Source organism: Macrobrachium rosenbergii, chromosome 27, assembly GCF_040412425.1.
Source record: "Macrobrachium rosenbergii isolate ZJJX-2024 chromosome 27, ASM4041242v1, whole genome shotgun sequence".
Taxonomy (NCBI): Eukaryota; Metazoa; Arthropoda; class Malacostraca; order Decapoda; family Palaemonidae; genus Macrobrachium; species Macrobrachium rosenbergii.
This window is the reverse complement of record NC_089767.1, coordinates 36,081,523-36,104,508: the sequence shown is the minus strand read 5'-3', so window position 1 is coordinate 36,104,508 and position 22,986 is coordinate 36,081,523. Positions and strand designations below refer to the sequence as shown.

The 22,986-nt window shown below is 37.1% G+C and overlaps 1 protein-coding gene and 1 pseudogene across 3 annotated transcripts; one reads left to right on the top strand and one right to left on the bottom strand.

The window, feature by feature from the left end:
- Positions 1–22,986, bottom strand: part of LOC136853328 (kin of IRRE-like protein 2) — a 50,667-nt pseudogene that overhangs the window by 23,951 nt on the left and 3,730 nt on the right.
- On the top strand, positions 219–17,855 carry LOC136853623 (uncharacterized). 3 transcript variants are annotated; one of them, XM_067129430.1, is made up of 4 exons: positions 219–364; positions 6,898–7,052; positions 13,609–13,765; positions 15,468–17,855. In XM_067129430.1, exons 2-4 carry the CDS (start codon positions 6,909–6,911, stop codon positions 15,584–15,586), a joined length of 420 nt encoding a protein of 139 aa, XP_066985531.1. In that variant the 5' UTR covers positions 219–364; positions 6,898–6,908; the 3' UTR covers positions 15,587–17,855. The 3 variants fall into 3 exon arrangements, with proteins under 3 accessions (XP_066985531.1, XP_066985530.1, XP_066985529.1); XM_067129429.1 differs by lacking the exon at positions 219–364 and adding an exon at positions 4,873–4,978; XM_067129428.1 differs by lacking the exon at positions 219–364 and adding an exon at positions 4,926–5,062.

Here is a 22,986-nt window from a genome sequence, read left to right as displayed (position 1 = left end):
CGTACACACGAAAGCAATCAGAACTGTGCTTGTCCATCAAGCAACTGCGTCTCATATCGGTTAGAAAGAGAGCCGTGTCCTGAATCACTCAAGAAGCCTCCGGGCGCCAGGTATCATAACAGCTTCCCGAATGACGTGTCACGCTTGGGACTTCAGGTCCGTGCTCGCATCGCCATCTTGGGGAGGTGGTGTAACAGATCTATCGCAACTCCCGTCGAGGGTAATGAGTTGTTTGGGTGTTGCAATTGCCTGTGGCAGACGCCTTCTTCTTCTGCTGCTGTCTCCGCCGGCTACAAATAGCAAATAGTCGGGAATGTAGGGCCGGTGTAAGGGCATTGTCCTCTGTGAAAAAATCCCCGTATAGGTGAGTCCTATTCTTTTTTTACGTCTTCGTATTTCGAGCAAAAACTCGTCTTTAGAGGTTTTGGAAGTTGATTAGAAGTTGGCGATAAAAAATCCAATGGCACGAAGGCTATAGCGTTTATTAATAGATTAGGGTTCCTGAGACTTTTTTTTTCAGTCCTTGACAGAACATGTATACTAAAATAAGTATTAACCTTGAGAGGTTAACCACCTCCGCCTTTTTTACTTTTATCCTATTCTTTTATTTTTTTATTAAGTGTTAAATGTTTCTTAATACCTCGAGGCCTACGAGCACCGAGCTTTTGTTCCACATTTGTTTTCATGGTTGGTAAAACGGTAGCGATCGTGTCGGAGAACACTGAGTGAGCCGTTTCAAAGGCAAATCCCTTCTACCAATACTACTATTACTATTGCTACGGAAATGCGGGTATACTGCCTGTTTTAATAGAATTCGAGGGGCTTCGTGGCACTAATACAGTTTTACCTGCTTATAAGCAAAATGGTAGGTTGTTATCGTGTTTTTTATAACCTTCCCTACATCAAGAAACCCAGCTGTTCATTCTTAAGGGTTAAGCGACAACTCAATCTTTTCGCGTCACTTTTTCTTCGTTCTTGTCTCTTACTCTATCAAATTACCCGTCAGCCGTTCCTTGAAAAAAACAAGGTAAGAGCGGTGTCCGTTCGGAATTAATCAGAAGAACCACAGGTCTGTGCAACCGGGAAGGGCGTTTTCGATCGGAAACAGAAACAGTAAAGCTGTATCAAGCTGCGCCCAAAAACTAGTGACTCCAAACAAGAAGAAGACGAGGAGGAGGAGGGAGGAGGAGGAGGAGGAGGAGGAGGAAACAATAATGCTGTATGAAGCTTGACCTAAAAAACTAATGGCTCCAAAGAGGAAGAAAAAAAAAGAAGAAGAGGAGGAGGAGGAGGAGGAGGAGGAGGTGGAGGAGGAGGAGGATGAAGATGAAGAGAGAGAGAGAGAGAGGGACGATAAAAAGGTCAAGGGGAGCCTTGTTAATGCCACTATACCAATGCTATGGGCGAGGGCCTGCCCTCTTGCTATGAGGACGAAGGCCATGCCAGTTCTGGCTCGAAGGTTGGTCCTTGTCCAAGATGTCGCCTATACACAGCCGCGTCCCGTCCGTCTTGTTAGGAGGCCATAGTAATATTCTTAATCTATTCTTCTCGGTTATACTGACAGTTGTTTTGTGGTCCAAGACGGTAGACTCAGGATACATCTTACGCAGCTTGGGGTAGGCAAATGTGGCCTTGCGTCTACGGATTTAAATCACCGAGATAAGATGCTATTTTGTTTGTGGATGTTGGTTTCTTTTGAACATTCATAAATACATAGAGATGCATACATACATACATGTATGTATATACATATCTATACACACACACACACACACATATATATATATATATATATATATATATATATATATATATATATATATATATTATATATATATATATATATATATACAATCTTTTCGAACATGGTGTGGCTCCTGAGGAAAGACAAGACAATGGTTACTGTCACATTCATACGTTAACTGCTAAATCGTGGATGAAACCGTGTGCAGGAAATTTCCACAACACACACACACACACACACACACATATATATATATATATATATATATATATATATATATATATATATATATATATATATATATATATATATATATATATATATATATATATATATATATATATATATATATATATATATATATATATATATATATATATATATATATATATATATACTGTATATACACACGCACACAATATGAGTTGAAGTGTTACGATTTCTTGCGTGATCAGAGACCTTATTTACATAAATTAGCCCTAAAGAAAAATAACTGAAAACACTGTAAAAAGAAAATAAGTCAGCGAGACATTTCACAAACTATAAATAAGGGGGAAATGTTTCAAATACGGTTTGTTTAGCTGCTGGGGTTTTCTCTTTCCTTCCAAGTTAACGGAAGAGCGCATATGTGGTATGGAATAAAGACTCTCTCTCTCTCTCTCTCTCTCTCTCTCCATCACGACACGGTAATCCCTCACCCCGCCAGGATGGAACCATTAGACTGAAACATTCTCTCTCTCTCTCTCTCTCTCTCTCTCTCTCTCTCTCTCTCTCTCCTTGGAAAATGAATTCATCACACATCTAGTTTCCGTCAATTTTTATACTCATCAAATCCACCTCCCCTTTTCAGGATTTCCGTCGATGCGCTATCTGTGTTAATGAAGCTTCGTAGAAATGCCTTTTTCGCATGTCGGGTGAATGCTATGGCGGGAAGTGTGTGTGTGTGTGTGTGTGTGTGTGTGTGTGTGTGTGTGTGTGTGTGTGTGTGTGTGTGGTCTTACGTCTATGGGGATATGGAGGGGGTGTGGGAGGAGGTGGAAAGCGGAGGGGGGGGGCAGGTCTGCTATGGAAAAGGTTGAAACCACCAAAGTGAAAGTTTCCCGTTTCTTTAGCATCGCTCTGGTAATGTCTTTTTATAGCAGATGGGAGTCTTCCGCCGGTCTTGGTGTCCTTTCTTTTCTGTTATTAAGCTTTCGCTCTGCAGTTGCTAACATTACTGGCGTTCGTTGTTGATAATATCAAAGGACTTTTTATTGTGTGCGTGTAGGCTATGTATGTCTGAAGTCATCGGATAAGCGAAGAACTATGCAATAAAAATCAATTACATGCAGAAACTTCCAGTCGGTTGTTCTACAGTTACTAACACTATCGGCGTCGTTGTTAATAATTCAAAAGGACTTTTTATTGTACGTATGTATGTATGACTGAGGTCACCGAATAAGCAAAGAACTAATCAATCAGAATTCATTATAAACGCAAACATCCAGTCGTGTATCTTAATCCTACGAGCGCTTTCAAATCACGTCTTTTCCAGCAGAAAGTATAAAAAATACAGTCATATTGACCTTGTCAATCAGAACCTTGGAAATAATAATAATAATAATAATAATAATAATAATAATAATAATAATAATAATAATAATAATAATAAACAATCTGACCAGAATATAAGAGAGAAAGGTCTGATATGACCAGCTAGAGGCTAGTCAACGGCAATCGCCCCCCAAATACCAGATGTTTCATTAGAATCGCTAATCCGACCCTCCTTGATTGACAGGTCCGTTTCGTCTTTGAGCACAGACAAAGAATACTACACGAGCGTTTCTCTCGTTTTCTCTCTGTTCGCTAATTTATCATTTTTCTGTCAAGATGGATAAGAGAAATGACTGGCATTCTTATGCGACACATTAAGAAATCTAATTTTATCTAGGCCTAACTTGCTTTGCCACCAGTCAATATGGATAAGAGATACGACGGGCATTTTAGTGCAGAAATCAAGAAATCTTAATTTGCTTCATTTTATTTGCTACTAGTCAAGACAGATAAGAGGCATGGCAGTTATTTTTATGCGAGAAATTAAAAAATCTTATTTCACTTCACTTTATTTCCTGGAATAAGGGATTAAGCTGAAACTACCGTCGGTTTTTAAGAAATTAAATAAATGCTTTTATTTCGCTTTATTCTATTCGCTGGAATATGGAATTAGGCTGAACATAACACCAGTTTTTACTGGCCTTGCTGGGGATTTGCATTTTCCGGTCGTATCAAGAGGAACCACGATCATGTGCAAGACTCTTAAGTTACAGTAAGTACTAGACGTGCCTCAGAATAATGGCCAGACAGTCAATTTCCTTTCACTGTGATTAATACGTGTTTACAGCTTTTATTTTATTGCTTCAATATCATTTCATATGAAGGGGAAGGGACTAATACTCTCAGCTGTCACATGTGCAGTAAATCATAAATCCCATTTTGTTTATTATGGGGAAAACTGTGCTGGAAAATATAAAACGTACGCAACCATAAATAAATGTGCGTATCTGTACCTTTGTTTACAATACGCATTTGTTTACGCACTTAGGTATAAGGTTGTTTTTACGAAGCCTATGTGAAATTAAGTGCCCTTTTCAAAGTGGGGCATGCCATGGAATAGGTGGTATGGAGAAGGACCGTTCTCACGTTCTTTGTTTCGACAAGGGAGGACCTTGTAGTGGAGGGGCGCAGAGAGAGAGAGAGAGAAAGAGAGAGAGAGAGAGAGAAGGAAGGGGGTGGGGGTGACGGGATATTTTTCATGTATTTGGACCAGGACGAACAGGACGAAAACAGTCTTTCACCTTCAGACCAGGTGGGATTGGTTGCCAGAACTGAATGATGGGCAGCTTTTGTGACATCACAGACGGGGAGACGAAGAAGAAGAAGAGGTACGCAATGAAAGAAAACAGAAAAATAAGACCTCTCCCCCACCCCCTCTTCCTCGCTCCTTCCCTCCCGCCTCCATCCCCTTCGACGAAAGTGCTCCTCCAAGGTGCTTCTCCGTCCCCACTCTGTTCTCGTCCGACCCCCCACCAGCTCCCCCTCTTCCCCCCACCACCAACACTTTTCCTCCCTATCCCTTACGGTAGAAGACAATTTGATCTGTTGGAGGTAGAAGTGGCGTGTGGTTCCTCTCCTCCCCGTGACCAGTTTAGGGGCGTTCGTCTTTGGAGAAGGAGCTCCACCATACATTCTCACAGGGTGAGAGAGAGAGAGAGAGAGGGTAGAGGAAAGGAAAGAGGGACAGGGAACCGTTGTGATAGTGTGCACTACTGTGAAAGATAGGTTAGTTTCAAACCTAACTTAACCCCTTCTGCGGCTTTCCATTTTTTTTTCTTCTGAAAACTTCTGAAATGGTGTTCGTGAATTTCAGTTTATTTTCGAGAAATATAGACCTTTTTCAATGGGTGTATATTAATGTTTCGGGCTGGTCAAAAAACTCATATTCAACAAAACAATGGAGCCCACTGTGACCCAGTGATATGGAGATATTTACACACTTAGGCTATGTTCCAAGAAGTAAAAATGAAATGTAGCCTTTGATGCGACTCGCGTCAGTTATTACTTTGCGACTGTTATTATTATTATAATTTCTTACACCAGGAGTTAATGATTAATTCCAATTTCAAGACCGAAACAAGAATGAAAAATTACTGAATAATTAATTTGTTTTTTCGGAACTGTTGCAAAAATATATGAGCAGTTCTACCTGATATATCAATGGGGGTTATTTTATATGAAAGGCTGACTGTTGATAGGACGGGCTATACATATACATACACATTTATTTATACTGTATATATAAATGTGTATATGTATATGTATATAGGATATATGTGTGTGTGTGTTTATATATGTATATATACATACAAACATATAAATAAATATATATATACACAGTATATATATATACACATATATATATATATACACACACACAATATAGCCTATATATACAGTATATATGAGCGCGCGTGTATGCGTAGTGTATCCGCGCGCTCTCACAAATCATCTTTTAAAAAAGAGCGCAGAGGAAGGAGCGCGCACTTTATGCAAGTTAGCGCACTCTTATAAGTTCTGGGTTTCAACAAGTCCAGTTCTTGAACCAGCTCTGTGGCTTGGCCTCGAGTTTAGATTTCACGCCGTCACTCGATATTGCTGGTATAACCGAAGCCTTCTGTGTGTGTGTGTGTGTGTGTGTGTGTGTGTGTGTGTGTGTGTGTGTGTGTGTGTGTGTGTGTGTGTGTGTGTGTGTGTGTGTGAAGAGAGAGAGAGAGAGAAATACTTTCCAATTGTTTCTATTTTCTGTTGAATTTTTTTCAACATCTTTATGGCTGAAATTACCTAATAATACTCTAGTTTAAGTCGGCAAACATTGAATTATTTATTTTTTTCTTGTGCTAAAGGGTTACACAATGCTTCAAGGTTTAAAAAGAATATATTTCTAGCCTGTTTGCGGTCAAAATTACACGAAAATAAAACTCGCTAAACGTTACGAAAGCTACACTTAACCTCATTCTATTTTGCGCTAAAGATTCGTGTATTTACTTTCACTCTGTTTTGCTACTTACTTTACTGAGAGTTATTGTCTGAGGAAGCAGCATCAATAAGAATACTAACAGGAACGAATAAAAAATTCACGTTGCAAGTATTATTCATGAGGCAAATCAAATAAAACTTCCCAAATTATTTGTGTCACAATTTGTTCACAAAATGGAATGCTACAGTTCGTTTCATATTATCGCAATAAGTTTATAGAAAATTCTTCGTAAATATATATATTCTCTTTAACCATTGTATTTCCCTAATTTACAAATTTCTTCATCTGTTTATTATTCAGCGAAAACAAGACTTCTGTATGTAAATTTTCCAAACTGTAACGTCTAACACACACACACACACACACAAATATATATATATATATATATATATATATATATATATATATATATATATATATATATATATATATATATATATACATGTATATATATATAATTATATATATATATATAATTTATATTGAGAGAGAGAGAGAGAGAGAGAGAGAGAGAGAGAGAGAGAGAGAGAGAGAGAGTCATATATAAGCCAGTAATTTTCAACCACTTGCTCTATTTCAGCAAAAGCAAACATGGCCAAGTCTTTGTGTTCGGTTTTGTTGATGCTGCTGGCTTTGTCTTCGGTTTCCACCGCCTTGCAGTGCCTGCGATGTTCGGATTGTCGACATGAGGTCGAAATTCCCACAACCTGTCGACCTGGATTCGACGTTTGCATGGTAAGAATAAATATAGCTTGTGTAACAATTGTACCTTTTTTTTTTCTTTTACTTTCTCTCTCTCTCTCTTTCTCTATATATATATATATATATATATATATATATATATATATATATATATATATATATATATATATATATATATATATATATATATAACCTATACATACACATCTCAGTTACTTACAGATTTTCTGCTGATTTCAGCTTCCTTATTTCTTAAAAAGTTTAATGAACTCACTTGATTGCTGTGTTTGCAAAAGCAAATATAGTGCATGTTTGTTTTTCTAAATGAGCAGCTTTTTACTGGTTTGCTCATGTTATTCAAGGTACCTCTCCTAGTAATGAAATAGTTGCTTCTATGTTAAGAATGACATCTAGTGAGCAAGTGTTTTTGCAAAAATATCACGATTATAAATGATATTATATATTATATATATATATATATATATATATATATATATATATATATATATATATATATATATATATATATATATATAATATATAGAGATATAAGAGAGAGAGAGAGCAATATGTCCAATAATCGTGCTCTTCGGATAATTGTATAAGGATGAGCGCTCTTGTGTGCGAATAATTATCCTTTTCAATTCTATTTACTTATTTATTTAGTACATTTTTATTATTTTTGTTCATGTAGCCAGACCTCTCAGTAATAATCTCCTGTGACAGACACTTACATATCCAACATGTAAAAAAAAAAAACCGAACTCTTGCTGTCTACAAGTTTACAGTTTTTATTTTTTTTAAAAAGAGCCGATGTTGCAATCGTAGCATATGCAGATTACAAGGAAGTGTTTTCAGACTCTATATGGGGGTGTCTACAGCTGCCAGTTCTGACATACTGGCGTTTTTGCAAGGTTAAGTCAGGTAGAGAACAGCTATAACAAACCTTTTCACCATCGCCCCTAAGTATCAACGGATGCGTCAATGCTATTTCACAGTTTATAGCGGGGGTTCGAACAGGCCTTGTGTGCCCTTCACTTCCGGTTAGGTGACTGGCTGAATCTTCTATCATTTCTATCTGTTATTACTGTCAGAGACTTTCATATAGGTATATCTATCTGTTATCGTTCTGTTCCTAATTGCATTTCACCGTTCCACCAACTACGGCGAACCGGAGAACCATATTCGGGGGACCTTCTGTGACTCCTTACTTTCACTAGATTTTTTGTCAAGTTTTTGCGCTATCGAACCCTACCTTATTCCTCACTCCCCTACCGACATAAATACCAGCATCCCCCCACCCGGGTAAGTCCCGGACACACCCCTATCCCCTACCCTACCAGCAGAGCGTCTATACGCATACCTGCAGCTCTATGGGCGTCCCGGAAGGCCTACTGTATGTATACCTACTTGTATACGCTTTGCAAGTCTTCCGCGTTTCACGTTCAGGCCCCCCCCCTTCCACTTTCAGACTTCCACCAAGTGGAATACGGAATATGACCCACCAGGAAACGCGCGTACGCGATTTTCGAACAAAGGCTCGGGGGCGTCAGCGTTGACGCTTCTACTTTACGCTCGTGTGACGTCACGGCGATCGGCCAATGGCAAGCGGTGCGTTAAGGAAGATGCCCTAATTTTTTTTCTTCTTTGCCTTGGCGCTGTAAGAGTGTGTGACTACCGATGCTGCACCACGTGCAAGTCACTGCAAGTCACTTTCAAGTTGTGGGGATATATACTGCACGTGCTTTTTCGTGTGTATGTATTTCATTGGGCACTGAGGTTATTACTGTATGTGTGTGTATGTGTATGTATATATATATATATATATATATATATATATATATATATATATATATATATATAATATATATAATATATATATATACTGTATATATATGTATATATATTTATGTATATATATATGTATGTGTATATATATGAATATAATATAATATATATATACAGTATATATACACACACACACATATATATATATACAAATATGTTCCCTCTTTTAAAGGGTAGCTCCACAATTTAAAAACCTTCCGATTTTCAACCCATCACATTTGACTACCTACCCGAGACATAATGAACGAAACAGGCCCCACAACAACTAACCATAATATATAGCACAATTTAAGCCATTTCCTTTAACAAAGGTTGGCTCCAGGGAGAAAAAGACAATGGTCACTTCCACATTCAAACTTTCATTGACTTGATTTGAATACAGAATTTAAGCCAAAGGCCAAGCACTGGGACCTATGAGGTCATTCAGCGCTGAAACGGAAATTGAGGGTAGAAAGGTTTGAAAGGTGTAACAGGAGTAAAACCTCGCAGTTGTACTACTATGAATCAATTGTTAGGAGAGGTAGGAAAGCAAGATGGAAGAAAGAGAATGCGAAAGGAGGTACAGTAAAAGAAACGGAAGGGGTTGCAGCTAGAGATCGAAGGCACGCTGCAAAGAACCTTGAGTAATGCCTTCAGTGCACCGTAAGAGGCGCACTGGCGGCACTACCCCCCTACGGGGACACTTTCATTGCTGCCTCCTGTATGAAACCTTGCGCAAAAAAAAAAAAATCTTACGCAACATAAGCCGCATAATGTACCTCCACTGAAGGCTCACCAGTAGCGCATTGAACCCTATTACACTGTGCCACTTTATATAAGTGTGTGTGTGTGTGTGTGTGTGTGTGTGTGTGTGTGTGTGTGTAAACAGAAGCATGGATGACAAAAATTATTTATAGGAGGCCGTTTTATTCTGCAGTATAAACATACGCGTTCACAGCCAGTGTTGTTATCTTAAATCTTAGTTGATTAGGCTAGACATACGGGAACGCATGTTTATGTTTGTGTGTGTGTGTGTTTGAGTGAGTGTGAGTGTGTGTGTGTAGCTACCGAGATGAAGACGTAAGAAATCTGCGGTCTTTGGAAAGTTGCAAAAATGCACCACAGTCCCAAGCGACCATCTCGACGAGAATAGTCGCAATGTTGACCCAAATGCTAATGACCACAGCGTCCAGCTACTATATCATCAATGCCATCAACTTAGCAAGCCGGACTGGCATCAGTTTCTGACTGATTAGCAGTCACTGTCAGGAGACTGTGTTTGTGGTAGGCCCTTAGCATGTGACAACACACAGGTTTTTCTTTTGGACTCTGAAATACATATACAACGATTGCTAGCATATACGGTTTCAGTCGGTACTGTATAGTGTAATGCAAGATTTAATTATTACAGATTTTATTATTATTATTATTATTATTATTATTATTATTATTATTATTATTATTATTATTATTATTATTATTATTTTATTTTTTTTTATTATTATTATTATTATTATTATTATTATTATTATTATTATTATTATTATTATTATTATTATTATCATTCAGAAGATGAGCCCTATTCATATACGACAAGCCCATCACAGGGGCCACTGACCTGAAATTTTAAAAAAATACAGAAAATTATGGCGAATATGACAGCAATTCATAACAGCCTCATTATGCAAACAATAAAATTAAGGATGCACCGTAATGCAATGCAGTTTAAATGGCAATAACGACTGGTTTATTTTCCTTTTTTACGGGAAGCTACTTACAGAAGCCGCAGCAGCGATGGAAAGTGTAAAAGAACGTGTACAAGGACCTTGCCACCGAATGTAAAACTAATTGCGGGGTGAAACTCTCGCCTCGTTTTGATTCATTAATGCGAAGTGATAGTTCTGTAAGGTCGTCTTCATCCAGTGCGTTCATCAAAGAGACCTTTTATTAGTGACCTTTCATTAGTAGCTGCCTTGGATATTTTCGACCTCGTCTCATGTCATCGATTTCTAATGAAAATCCTCACTTTGTAATTCTGCAGGAAAATGAATCGGTTTCGTTATATCAATTGATTGATTTCTACTGAAAATTCTTACTTCATAATTTTTCTAGAGTGATTTATTTACGTCATATAAACTTTATATCTATTTTTCCGATGCTCCTTTATCATTAAGGAAATCAAATAATCTGAGTTTTTATTTCCCTTAGTTTTTTTTATTTTTTTAAGCTCGTTTATAGAACCAGTCAGTCAACTGAGTCTGTTTCTTTACATGTTTTTGTTTCGTACTTAGGTCAAGTTCGTTCTCTCTCTCTCTCTCTCTCTCTCTCTCTCTCTCTCTCTCTCTCTCTCTCTCTCTCTCTCTCTCTCCGTCGTCAAAAACAGACGAGACATTGAAGAAGTTACGCAAACTCCCAAGCGTCCTCCATTTTGTGAAGGCAGGGGCAGGAACAGAGTTGCCAATTTTTCTCCAGAGGAAAAAATGTATCCAACCCGCTTGCCCGTGATGGAACTTACCGTCCGTTTCAGAGACAAGATTTTTAATTTGTACTGTAACTGAGAATTCCACCCATGAATCTCATATTTAAAATACTTCTTCCCAGTTATAACTCCCCCTCGGTATTATTCCTGAAGTTGGGCGAATTGGATATTAAAGACACTTGTAGCTTAATGTTTGTTTATATAAAATGGTAAGGTGGTGTGATAAAGATTTACATATATACATATATACAGTATATATGTATATGTAGACACACATATATATATATATATATATATATATATATATACATATATATATATATATATATATATATATATATATATATATATATATATATATATATATATATATATATATATATGGTATTTATTAGCCACATTCCCTCTTAACTTTTAAATTTCTTCACATTTTGGAAACGCTTGTCACTGTAAGACTTGAACCAATATATGTATGCAGTGTCTGCGTATATATGCGTATGTATATATATATATATATATATATATATATATATTATATATATATATATATATATATATATATATATATACATACATATATACTGTACATATACAGCATATACATACATACAAATATATAATATAAATATACATTACTGATTACAACAAAGAGAAACACAAAAGGTGAAGCACTGTCAGTCGAAAGTGTATTATCATAAAGAAACAGTTAGCCTATAAGCAGGTTACCTAGGCTCGTCACTCTTTTCAAATAAGGTACCTTATGACGAGACGAACGATGTATAGGAATGTAATTCCGGCTTCTAATATAATCGAGTATTCCTTTCTAAGTGTATATCACGTAAATGTAATACTTATGAGCTACACAAGTAAATTTAGTTTATTAGAGTTATATATGTATATACCCTTTACTCGCCTTGTATTAAACGAAAACAAATTCGTCAGAGACGCTTTCATTTTTATGGTTTCTATTTACTCAATCAGCTCTCAGATAACATAAAAAAACACATTAAAAGATTAAGCTTACTATAAACACATGTAGGCCTATAATCATTCGATGAAACACGGTATCAATAAACGCTTGTTATATCTGTGGTTGGTCGGACACTCAAAAAAAAAACGCTTTTAACCTAAGTAAGTCATTTTACTTCTCAAGCTTCTCCACACCAGTGATATGGAAGAACTGTGGTTGATTAGAAGCAGGTGTTTAGCAGTAGCGTCAGAGGATGATTCATACAAAAAAATGTGAAAACAAGTCGTCAAATAGGTAACCTTTAACCGGAGAGAGAGAGAGAGAGAGAGGAGGAGAGAGAAGAGGGAGAGAGAGAGAGAGTGGGGCGTTAGAAGAGGGTTTAGCCTAATAATGTAGGAGGAAAAGGAGGTTGAGACTAGCAAAAGTTTGAAAGATAATTTGGTCTAGAGACGAAATCCGATTATTTCAGTTATGAAAGACGAGTTTTCTCAGCCTAGCGAATAGACACAACTTGCATCGTCATCCTATACAAGTGAGAGGCGAAGGGAGGAACGTAGCCTCACTCAGGGTAATCCGTTAACCACACCCCCCGCCCCGGTCTCAGCCCTCAACCCTCAACCCCCAACATCCTCCTCACACAAACATACTCGTTTGTGACTCATATAACAAAATACTTTTTAATACTTTGGTTAGGATTCTGAAGTAATACTTTTGAAGCTCTTAAGCAATTCGGAACTTTATTTTTCATCTAAATGGAATTAAGAAAAATGGTTCCGTCTGTGCTCTCTTTGGCGAGGCTGGTCGAGCTGGTCTAATGGATTCAAGGTTATCCTATAACGGCGTAGGCCTAATGCTCCTTTCTCGAACTTCTGCCACCGGCTTAATATGACCCTGTCCCCCACCTCTGGAATGCTACAGGATTCCATTTCCAGTGAGGGCATTTTTATTCTATATTTCCTACCTTTCCAGTGACGTGGTTGTCATATAAAATCACTTCTGTTAACATTATATTCTGATACAATTCAATAAAAAAAAATATTCGAATAACTCTCTCATAATAAACTGGTAAAATTGAAGACTGTAGCTCGGTATCTACCAGTCTACGTGCAAAACGGGCACTGAGTTTAATACCAGCCCCTTGGAGATGAACGTAAGAGCATAAACAAAAGACGATAAATATCATGGACATAAACAAAAGACGGTATACATTCTTCCAGTTGGTGATTGGCTGGAATCAGTTTTACCATAAAATAAACTTTTCCTTCCCGCTCCTTCTTTAGACTCCAGTTAAATTCCTTTTTCTATCATTCCAGAAACAAATCAACTACAACAAAGTGAAAAAATCCTGCGCGCCGAGAGTCGTCTGCAAACCGGAGGAAATAGACCGTAGTTCCCCTGATATAATACAGGACTTGAAGACCTTCTTCAGCTCAAGGGATATCAACAGGCTGATAAACAGCGCGTTCCACAGTAAGTAAAAGAATGGGGGCCCCTAATGGCTTGTTAATCATTCAGACTCTCAGTGTATAAAAGATTTTTTGAATACTGCTCAATATTTTGTGAGACTAATGCCATGGGATATTATTTCATTTATATTCTTTTCTGAATTTAAAAGGTAAAGTTTCCCCTACACAAATGTTTTACTTTCACAATACCTCTACTGGTCTACGAAATATCAGAAATAGCTTTACTGTCCCTGTGTTCAACTTTGACTCGTGGGGTTTTTTTTTTTTTCCAAGTCCACAACATCCGGGTTTGAATTTTTAACCGACAACGAGATCCCACCTTCGAGATCAATGGTGTTTTGTTTCGAAGTTTTATTTTCAGTATCACCTACAAATACAGTTTAAATAAGTGGATAAGAGTAGGATTCCTAAGCTTTACGCTGAGCTATGGATGAGATTTTTTTTTATTGTCATTATTCAGTACCACCAAGTATTAGGGTCTGAAAATAGAAGCTAATGATCTGGATAAAATAAAATAAAGGTGAATTATCGCCCAGAATCCCGAGACGTCGGCAGTAATCAGAGGCGCGTGTGTGTGTTTTAACTTTTATTTTCCCTTTCCTTACTATAAGAAACAATAAGCCTATTCATACACACAAAAAGCCTCTTAGTACAATTCTCCTTTCTATTATATGCTGACCATCATTTTCCCTTTCCTAAACCATAAGTAACAGTAGGCCTAGTTATTAGGCAATGCACAAAAACACTCCAATACCATTCTTTTCTCTCTACCGTAAGCCATGCCGAATATCATTTTCCGTCCTTTTAAACCCCCACCCACAAATAGGCTAATAGGCCTATTTCATAAACATGAATACAATTGTCACAAAATTTTGCTGATCTTTCGTGTGCTGAATAGCATTTTCCCCTTTCCAGCAACTTGATACCACATACGCCTAGGCCTACTTCCAGTTTTAACCTGAAGCACATAGTTTTCTCGCGTTACGAATCGAATTAATATTCTATTTACGCCCTACAGCAGTAACAAGCAAGGATCTTGGTAACAAGTATCTACATAAACCTATGGTTCATTCGGTTACCTTAAATGCCATAAGTAAACCAAACCAGGGACGAAATGTTACGTTACCTCAGTCGACAGTAGGCTACACAGTTAGGCCTATGCAGGTGTAAAGACTTGCATTTCTGACTCGTGTTATCACTTCTTCCTTAGGGAAACTGTAGAGGCTAATCTTTTTCACCACCGGCATTGTTATTTTGCTAGTTAGAGCAACTATAACTACCAAATACCACCATGGTAATAAAGTAATGAACACTGATACCACCGTCATCCATACTCACAAAATTCAAGAAGATACTGGTTAAATTGTTTGTTTACAGGGCTCGGGAAGGGTACGAAATGACGTCATATGCAGAACGGAAAACGGGACCTCTTATTTATACTAGATTATATAATTAAAATATATGCAGATTTTCAGTCAACATTGCATTATTTTTATGCGGTATAATGTATGTTGTAAAAGGTACCGTATTTATTATTGTTGTTATTATTATTTTTTGCAAATGCGTCCATCTGTGTTTTGAAATCCTCGCCAGTGGTGTTTCTTATCTCTACCTATATCTGATGTATGATGATTTTTCAGGGAATGTGTTTGTAGAATGCCATAACACAGCGTAATAATTATTTTTCTTCCATTTACTTAAAACAGCTCGTTCTAAAACCGTCCATTGCTGTGAGACGGACTACTGTAACGGGTCTCCAGGCATAAGAACAAGTTCAGGACTCCTCATCATCCTACCCTTAGCGCTATACCTGCTTGGGTGCTGAGAACGGCAGGAGTTGGCCGCTTTTCTAATTTGCCTTGTTTTTTTTTTATAACGTGTTTTGTTCTTGCCAAATTTTCATCATGAACAATGACAGTTGAAGAGAACAAGAATTTATAGAAGAACTAAGTGTGTGACTCGCCCAAGCATCAGGTGTGTTCAAGAATAAAGTATCACACGTTTTTCGTATTCATGAATGAGTATGTAGTGTCGTGAAAACAGTATTGTTTCTCGGTCATGTTGCGTTTCAAACAGACTGAAACGCTGTGCCAAGCAATGATTTACATACTACGTTGATAAATGTTAGCTAAATACTTTGTGTATGTTCTAGGTGAACTGATGGCTGGTCTGTCATACCTTTGGGGGGAAAACTGCACTGAAACAGCCTAGCTGCATTTATGTACGATAGGCGTGTCTTATTCAGGATGCTTTTCAAAGCAGTGAGTGAAGTGTGGTGTTTTTTCACGGTGCTGTGTATAATTTGTTTTTCACTATACACATTTCTACCCTGAATAAAAGAAAAAATAATGATATGCTGGTTTTTGCGAAGTGTCAAGAGTTTTTGGTGTGTAAGCTTTAAGATAAAATAGAGTTTTTTTATACATTTTTATACATCCGTCCATGTTATAAACATTCCTATTTTTAATCTGACTCATTTCAAGTCAATCAGGAAGTCTATAGAAACTTTGAGTTCAGTTACGAACATTTGCGCCTAAATGGCAGATCAAGCTGGCCAATCAAAACATGATGTCTGACAGTGATATATTCCCGCCTTCTTTTGTAACTAGAATTTTGTGGTATCTCATTTTGATAATTTCTTCTTTTAGAAGTTTGAAATTTTCACATCACATCATGTTTCATTGCAAAATGGCGAAAATGTGAACCTGAACTTGGTCTAAGATTTAATTAAGAGATGAAAGAACTTTGATTAAGATCTACTAGATTTTAAGAGAACTGCTTGTCAAGTGTAAAATACAAGTATGAATTACTTTTAATATTAGTAATTAAGATACAAGAAGGTAAAGTCATCACAGTGTGAATATAGTTAATCAATACAGCGTCTATATGTACGGTTGATGTGAAGTTTCTCTCACAAAAGAGGGCTTAATCTGCAGCCATGCATGTAGGCCTAACCTTCTCCCCAGATGCATATCAAGGTACCTGCTTCCCACAGTTTCAGAGTTTGCATATTTCTCCAGTTTTAGTTACGATCAAAATAACTTCAAGGGAATCCATTTATATTGATGCATAGTCTGTTGAGTTGTCTGAGTGCTTTGTTCATTGCGGAAGTAGAGAATAACGATTTTTTTTTTTTTTACTTTTAAACTGATATTGCAGAGTGACTTGAGTGAGTAGCGTTTGGTGGATATTAGTACTGAATGATTGCTCAGTGTTCATAACAGATGTTTACTACATTGCATAATCAAATTCATATTGTAAGATGCATATATTTATAGAAAATTTATTATTCGGTTGTTTTTTTTAAATTTATTGTTTTGAATTGATCTGAACACTGTATTGAAATGTAGGCCTAACATTTGTATCAAATCAGCCGAAGTCAGTACGTTAGGCCTATTAATGATAATTTAATCCAGTTATCTGCTGAAGGTCAATGCTAACTTAAGAAATCACCCGGAAAAATCCCAAAATCAGAAAACAAGACTTGGGAACCAGATTCTCTAGTCGGCAGTGGAATATTCCCAGTTTTTTGTGCACGTATGTCTAATTCCTGTTATAAAAATATTCTAGTATCCAGGTACTTAAGTACAGTCAGTTTTTTAGTTTCATGTAAGTCTAATGATCATTGCATACCTGTAAATATTTCATATTATCACATAATTTTAATTGTAAGGATGTAAGTACGGCTCAGAGTTACCTACATGCGTTGGGAGCTGACTGTATTCAAATAGTCTCATAAGCTGACCATGTTGTTGGCAAGCCTTACAGGGTAGTAGAGTTGCCAGTTTCCATTTTTGTTTCCCGACTACTACGGATTCCGGGGGGCAACCCACAGATAGTACAATGTATTCATATAGTACAATATAGTTACCAGCATGTAATCATCGACTATGCATAGTCCCAGATCCGTGAGTTCTTTCATACAGTTTAAAACAGTGATTTACTTGGAAATAAACCGTTCAAGACTGATTACAGAAATTATATACTTGGTGTTAATTTTTCATAGTATAAACTTCTATTTTGAAAATTATCCTTGTGTTCATTTTTATTTATATTTGTGCTGGGAATCCAAGTGAATAAATCACGCTGATTGATATGTATGTTTAATTACCTTTTGCAATAGAGGTTCTGTTTTATACAATAACATTGAATGTAGACTCGACTATTTTCTCATGTGTTATGGAATAGCTGGTATGCTTTCAACAATATTTTATGTAATTTGTGTGTATTTAAACCTGGTATATATTTTTTTGTCACTTCTACGCAGTAAAAACACACACACACACACACACACACTTAGGAATAAAACCCTTTTCGGGGATGTCGGAGACGAGTTGATAACAGCCTAACGTTAGGCTTAGCTTGAGGAAGGGTTAGGCTTCTTCACCTGGAGTTGCGGAATAATCTTTTTCATTGTCTGATACTTTTAAGGACGTTTCTCCGTCAGGATTAAAATGCGACGTACGAATAGGTTTTGCTGGAATGTTATTCGTTATCTATTCTGTTTTTTATATGTTTTTTTTCTTTAGATCATGTAACTTAAGGACTGGAAGATTCCATTTTTAAATTTGAGAATCGTCGTACCTGGGACACTGACGTGGAATTTGACAAAGGATTTGTGCGCGGGAGTGTACACACACATACATACATATGTGTGTGTATGTATGTATATGTATATATTTATATATATAATTGTATGTATCATATATATAAATTTACATACATACACATACATATATATATATATATACATAGAGAAAGAGAGAGGGAGTAACTATTTTTTTTATAATAAGTTATTTTAATGGGTCTAAAATATAAACACGCGACCAATCAAACAAGTCTTTATACATTGTAAACACGACACACCATTACCCATCAAGATGTCAGCTTCATCGAAAGTAACCAGACCGGAAATCCGAATTCCTGTTTTTTATATCAATTTACTTTTTTTTCCAAGCTACAATCTTGCCACCACGCACCATAAAACTTTTCTACAACGGCGCAGAACTGAAAATCGCGGGTGTTTGTTGGTTCTGTATCGCATGAAAACGGAGAATGATTAATTTTGTCTACAATTCTGCTACCAGTATTGGCTACTTAGCGGAAAATTGTAACGACAATTTCACAAAATGCAATTCTGGAAAGAAGCCGTGTTGCACGTGCAGGCGACTGGTTCAGGTACATGCACTTTTCATGAAAGCGCCTGATCCCGTAAGTCTATTTGCAATCACATTGCAAGGAACGCACTGCATCTGATATGTGTTAGTTATAACTATGTATCTCACACAGGACTAGACACATTTCCCATCTTTCCATCGGCCTAATATTTTAATGAAATCGTACTTCGTGGCGCACTTAATAATGAAAATACTAGGTCAAGATCACTCTAACTGGGTCGGTAGATTATAGGAATAACAGAAATACGAACGAAGAGATAAACATAATCACTTTAATGAGACTAAAACGTCTTTTTCTTCACGACCGGAGATTGGGGGTGGCCGGTGTGGTTGGAACTGGTTATTCGTAAACCAGTTCAACTCAGTATGAATGTACCTGAAGACAGGAATTCCCTGCAGTAAACCTTGAGACCTTGGTTTTGACGAAATCAAGGTGTTATTGATTCCCAAGGTTTTGTTTTATTGCATTTGTACCTTTATCGCTCTTCAGAAAAGTGGAAATAGTGCTATATATTTCATTCTACAAATTCTTTGTTTTTCTTATATTCTTTCTTTGCATGTTATGCAATAGTTACACGAAAGAAAATATCATAATAAATATTTATATAAGTTGATAAACGCGGAGATAATTAATACTGATAAGTATTCAACAAAGTACAACCTGTATCCTTGAAGAGAAGGCTATATCTTAGACCAATAGTCTGTTTATATAAGATCGTTCAACTAATGGTGCTTCATATGTTGCCCACAGATGGTCCTCATTCTTGCTTGATGGATTCCAAGAAAAACAAGTAAAAAATGCGCCGAAGTTTCTTAGTTGCAATCAAGGCCACCAAAAATAGATCTATCTGTCGGTGGTCTCGGTCTAATGCTGTATGAGACGCGGCCCATGAAACTTTAACCACGGCCCGGTGGTGGCCTATCCTGATATCGTTGCCAGAAGCACGATTATGGCTAACTTTAATCTTAAATAAAATAAAAACTACTGAGGCTAGAGGGCTGCAATTTGTTATGTTTGATGATTGGAGGGTGGATGATCAACATAGCAATTTGTAGCCCTCTAGCCTCAGTAGTTTTAAGATCTGAGGGCGGACAGAATAAAGTGCGGACGGACAGGCAAAGCCAGCACAATAGTTTTCTTTTACAGAAAACTAAAATGGGTAGTTTTTAGTTGAAAATAATGGTTTAAGTTTTTTATTTAGTATCACTGACTAATACGAATGGCCTCTGAATATCTAAACATTCTATATTTGGGGTGTGGCTATTGATATCAATGTTGTATAGAGACTCATTCATTTATAAACAATGTAAATGCCACGGCTCATGTTTGAATTTCACGCCGTAATGGAGCCTTCGAATTCATTGAGACGAATCCGGTCAAACTTCTTGTTAAGAATTTAAGCTTTACAGCTTAAAGAAATAATCCGGCCGTAAAGTAATGGGGCCGTTTTATCCAGAAGACCAGGCGTTTTCAACTGACCAAACCACAAACCATAAGTAGCACTGGAGGTTGTTTGCAAACAAAGAACTGACTCATGCGTACTAAGCTGGTTTGAAACTATGCCTAAATCCTTCTCAATTCCTTGGAAGCTTCTTTGAGGTGTTCCATTAGTTACCTGGGGTGAGATTTCTGACAAAGATGGATCGGATGTTACACCCTAAAAATGATTTTTTTACTTTTTCTTCTTTTTTTTATTACTCTTCCCACACTCCCAATCTCACTCTCTCTCTCGCTCACCATGTGTTCATTCTGTTACTGGAATGGGGGACTTACGTAGTGATGTAATAGGTTTCAAAATGTTTTGAATTAATGTTCTCTCTTGCCCTCTCCTTAATTATGTTTAAGCCTTCTTTCCGTGGCTCCTTAATTAACATTATTTATCGTAAAATAACGATGTCAAGGCAATAATTAGACCTATACACAAATACAGCTTTTAAGATTGTCCATCTGTTCATGCAAAGCTGTGAACTAAATTTACAGGTGAATATTGAAGTGAACAGAACAAAAAAACAACACTTTACACTCTCCATGTGGATGGTATGCATAAAAACAAACGCATTAATTCCATAAAGGCGCCAATCCAGGAACACTCACTTATAGAATCTCCAGGACAAAGCGTGGGTTGTTTGAACTTCTGTGAAAGCTGTGGGAAGTTCTGAAAGATCTTACAGAAGTTCCTGGTATTTACAGGTCTAAGAAGCCATTTCTGAAGAATGCATTATGATAGCTCTTGTGTAAATACGATGTCATTGTTGTTATTAATGTTAACTATTTTCTGGGGCACTTGAATTGAAGTCACAATGCAGTGATTCGAACATTGTCATTCAGGTGCAGAGGAACATGACAACCATTACCGGTTCAATGCAGATTTGATACTCGGACTAAAGCCGTTGGGAGGACTGGACCGTCATCAGTAATTAGAAGCAGGAACAAATGTGGCATGCGAAAGCAGACTCTGCACTCTGCAGCAATGGGCGTTATTTTTTTTTCCTGGTTCGTCCACGCTCATTTCCACATGGCACCATAATTTATTCATTTACTGACTTTTCTTTGTTATCAGCCCGTGACGCATTGTCCGAATGTTCTCGTGACAAAGAGTCCTATTCTTTTTCTTTTTCTCTTTTTTAGGAAAAGGATTCCTTCCATTGCTAGGCTGATTCCCGGTACTCCTAACGTTAGTCGCATGTTTAGCTTCATTTTTTTCTCTGGGAGAATTTCTCGGCCAGATTCCGCTAAGGGCTGGGTTTTTCTGTAAGAAAAGGGTGTTTTTGTATTGGCCGTAAAGGTCAGTAACTATTGTTTATTTGTATGATTTTCACTCTTTTAAAAAATGCTGGCTTTGTCTGTTGCTGCGTGGTCAGAGTTATTGTTCATTGTCATCTCTTTTGTTTGACAAAATGTTGCCTTTCGTCAATGTTGTTTGGTCGATAGCTTTTATTAATTTTCACTTCATTTTCTTTAAGAAAAAGTCGTCTTTATCGTAAGGTCAATAACCGATATTTATTTTTGTATGTGCCACCTGGATATCTTTTAGAAGACTATGCTCGTCGTAACAGGCAACCGACTTTGTAAATATAGTACTAACCAACGACATAACTTACAGCAGGGAACAGTCGCCCTAAAGCATTCAAATTTAACTGAAATTTCCATTTCTTTGTTGTCCATGGTCAGGCCCAAGGCACGTCCTTCAGCTGGGTATCGGGGCAAGAGCAACATCCGCCAGTTTAAGAGTGCTAGCCTTGGGTGGTGGGAGTGCGTGTGCATTTTTAGCACTTTTTAAAAGTTGTAAACTTGGATACGGTATATTTGGACGTCCGGTCACCATAGAGGTTGTATTATGTGTACTTTGTTGTTCGCTTATATACCTATAGGCCTATACATACTATGGTATGCGAGTGCATTCTTGTGCATTAGCCTAATGCATGTTACGGTGGTAAGCTTCACCCCACTCTCTCTCTCTCTGGTGAATATAGGCCTATGATTAGTAGTTCATTCGAAAATTAAAATAATCGCTTATAAATGGGGTGCAGCTCAGAGCTGGCATTGACTAGGCCACTGGAATGTTCTAGGCCTACAGCCCACTCAGTTGGAAATGGGTATTAGTGTCTCTTGAGGTCAAACAAGGTGGTGTTGGCAAGCATCCCCATCGCCTTTAAGATTTTATATATATATATATATATATATATATATATATATATATATATATATATATATATATATATGAGTGTGTGTGGTGTGATTGTGTGTATAGCGAGAGAGATAGGGAAATGTTCTTAAAACCCATAAATTCTGTTTGTACAGCACATTGGTGTCTAAACAAAGTGAAGAGCCATGTGCATATGATACAACAAAGCCTACAGGTATTTGCACGTAATGCAACTTTTACGCTAAAAGCTGAAAGACCTCCGTGTATTGCAAATTGAAACCGTCTTTCCATAGACTTAAAAAATAAGTATTGCAATTCTTGTGACACCTCAGCTTCTATGGCCCTTTGGGAGTATATTTACTTGCTAAAGGGAAATTTTGGGTGGAGGAATTGCAAACGCC

Coding starts and splice junctions, on each gene's coding strand:
- LOC136853623 (XM_067129430.1), top strand. CDS start 6,909: ATGGCCAAGTCTTTGTGTTCGGTTTTGTTGATGCTGCTGGCTTTGTCT. Junction 7,053..13,608: donor CTGGATTCGACGTTTGCATG/GTAAGAATAAAT, acceptor CTATCATTCCAG/AAACAAATCAACTACAACAA. Junction 13,766..15,467: donor GATAAACAGCGCGTTCCACA/GTAAGTAAAAGA, acceptor TACTTAAAACAG/CTCGTTCTAAAACCGTCCAT.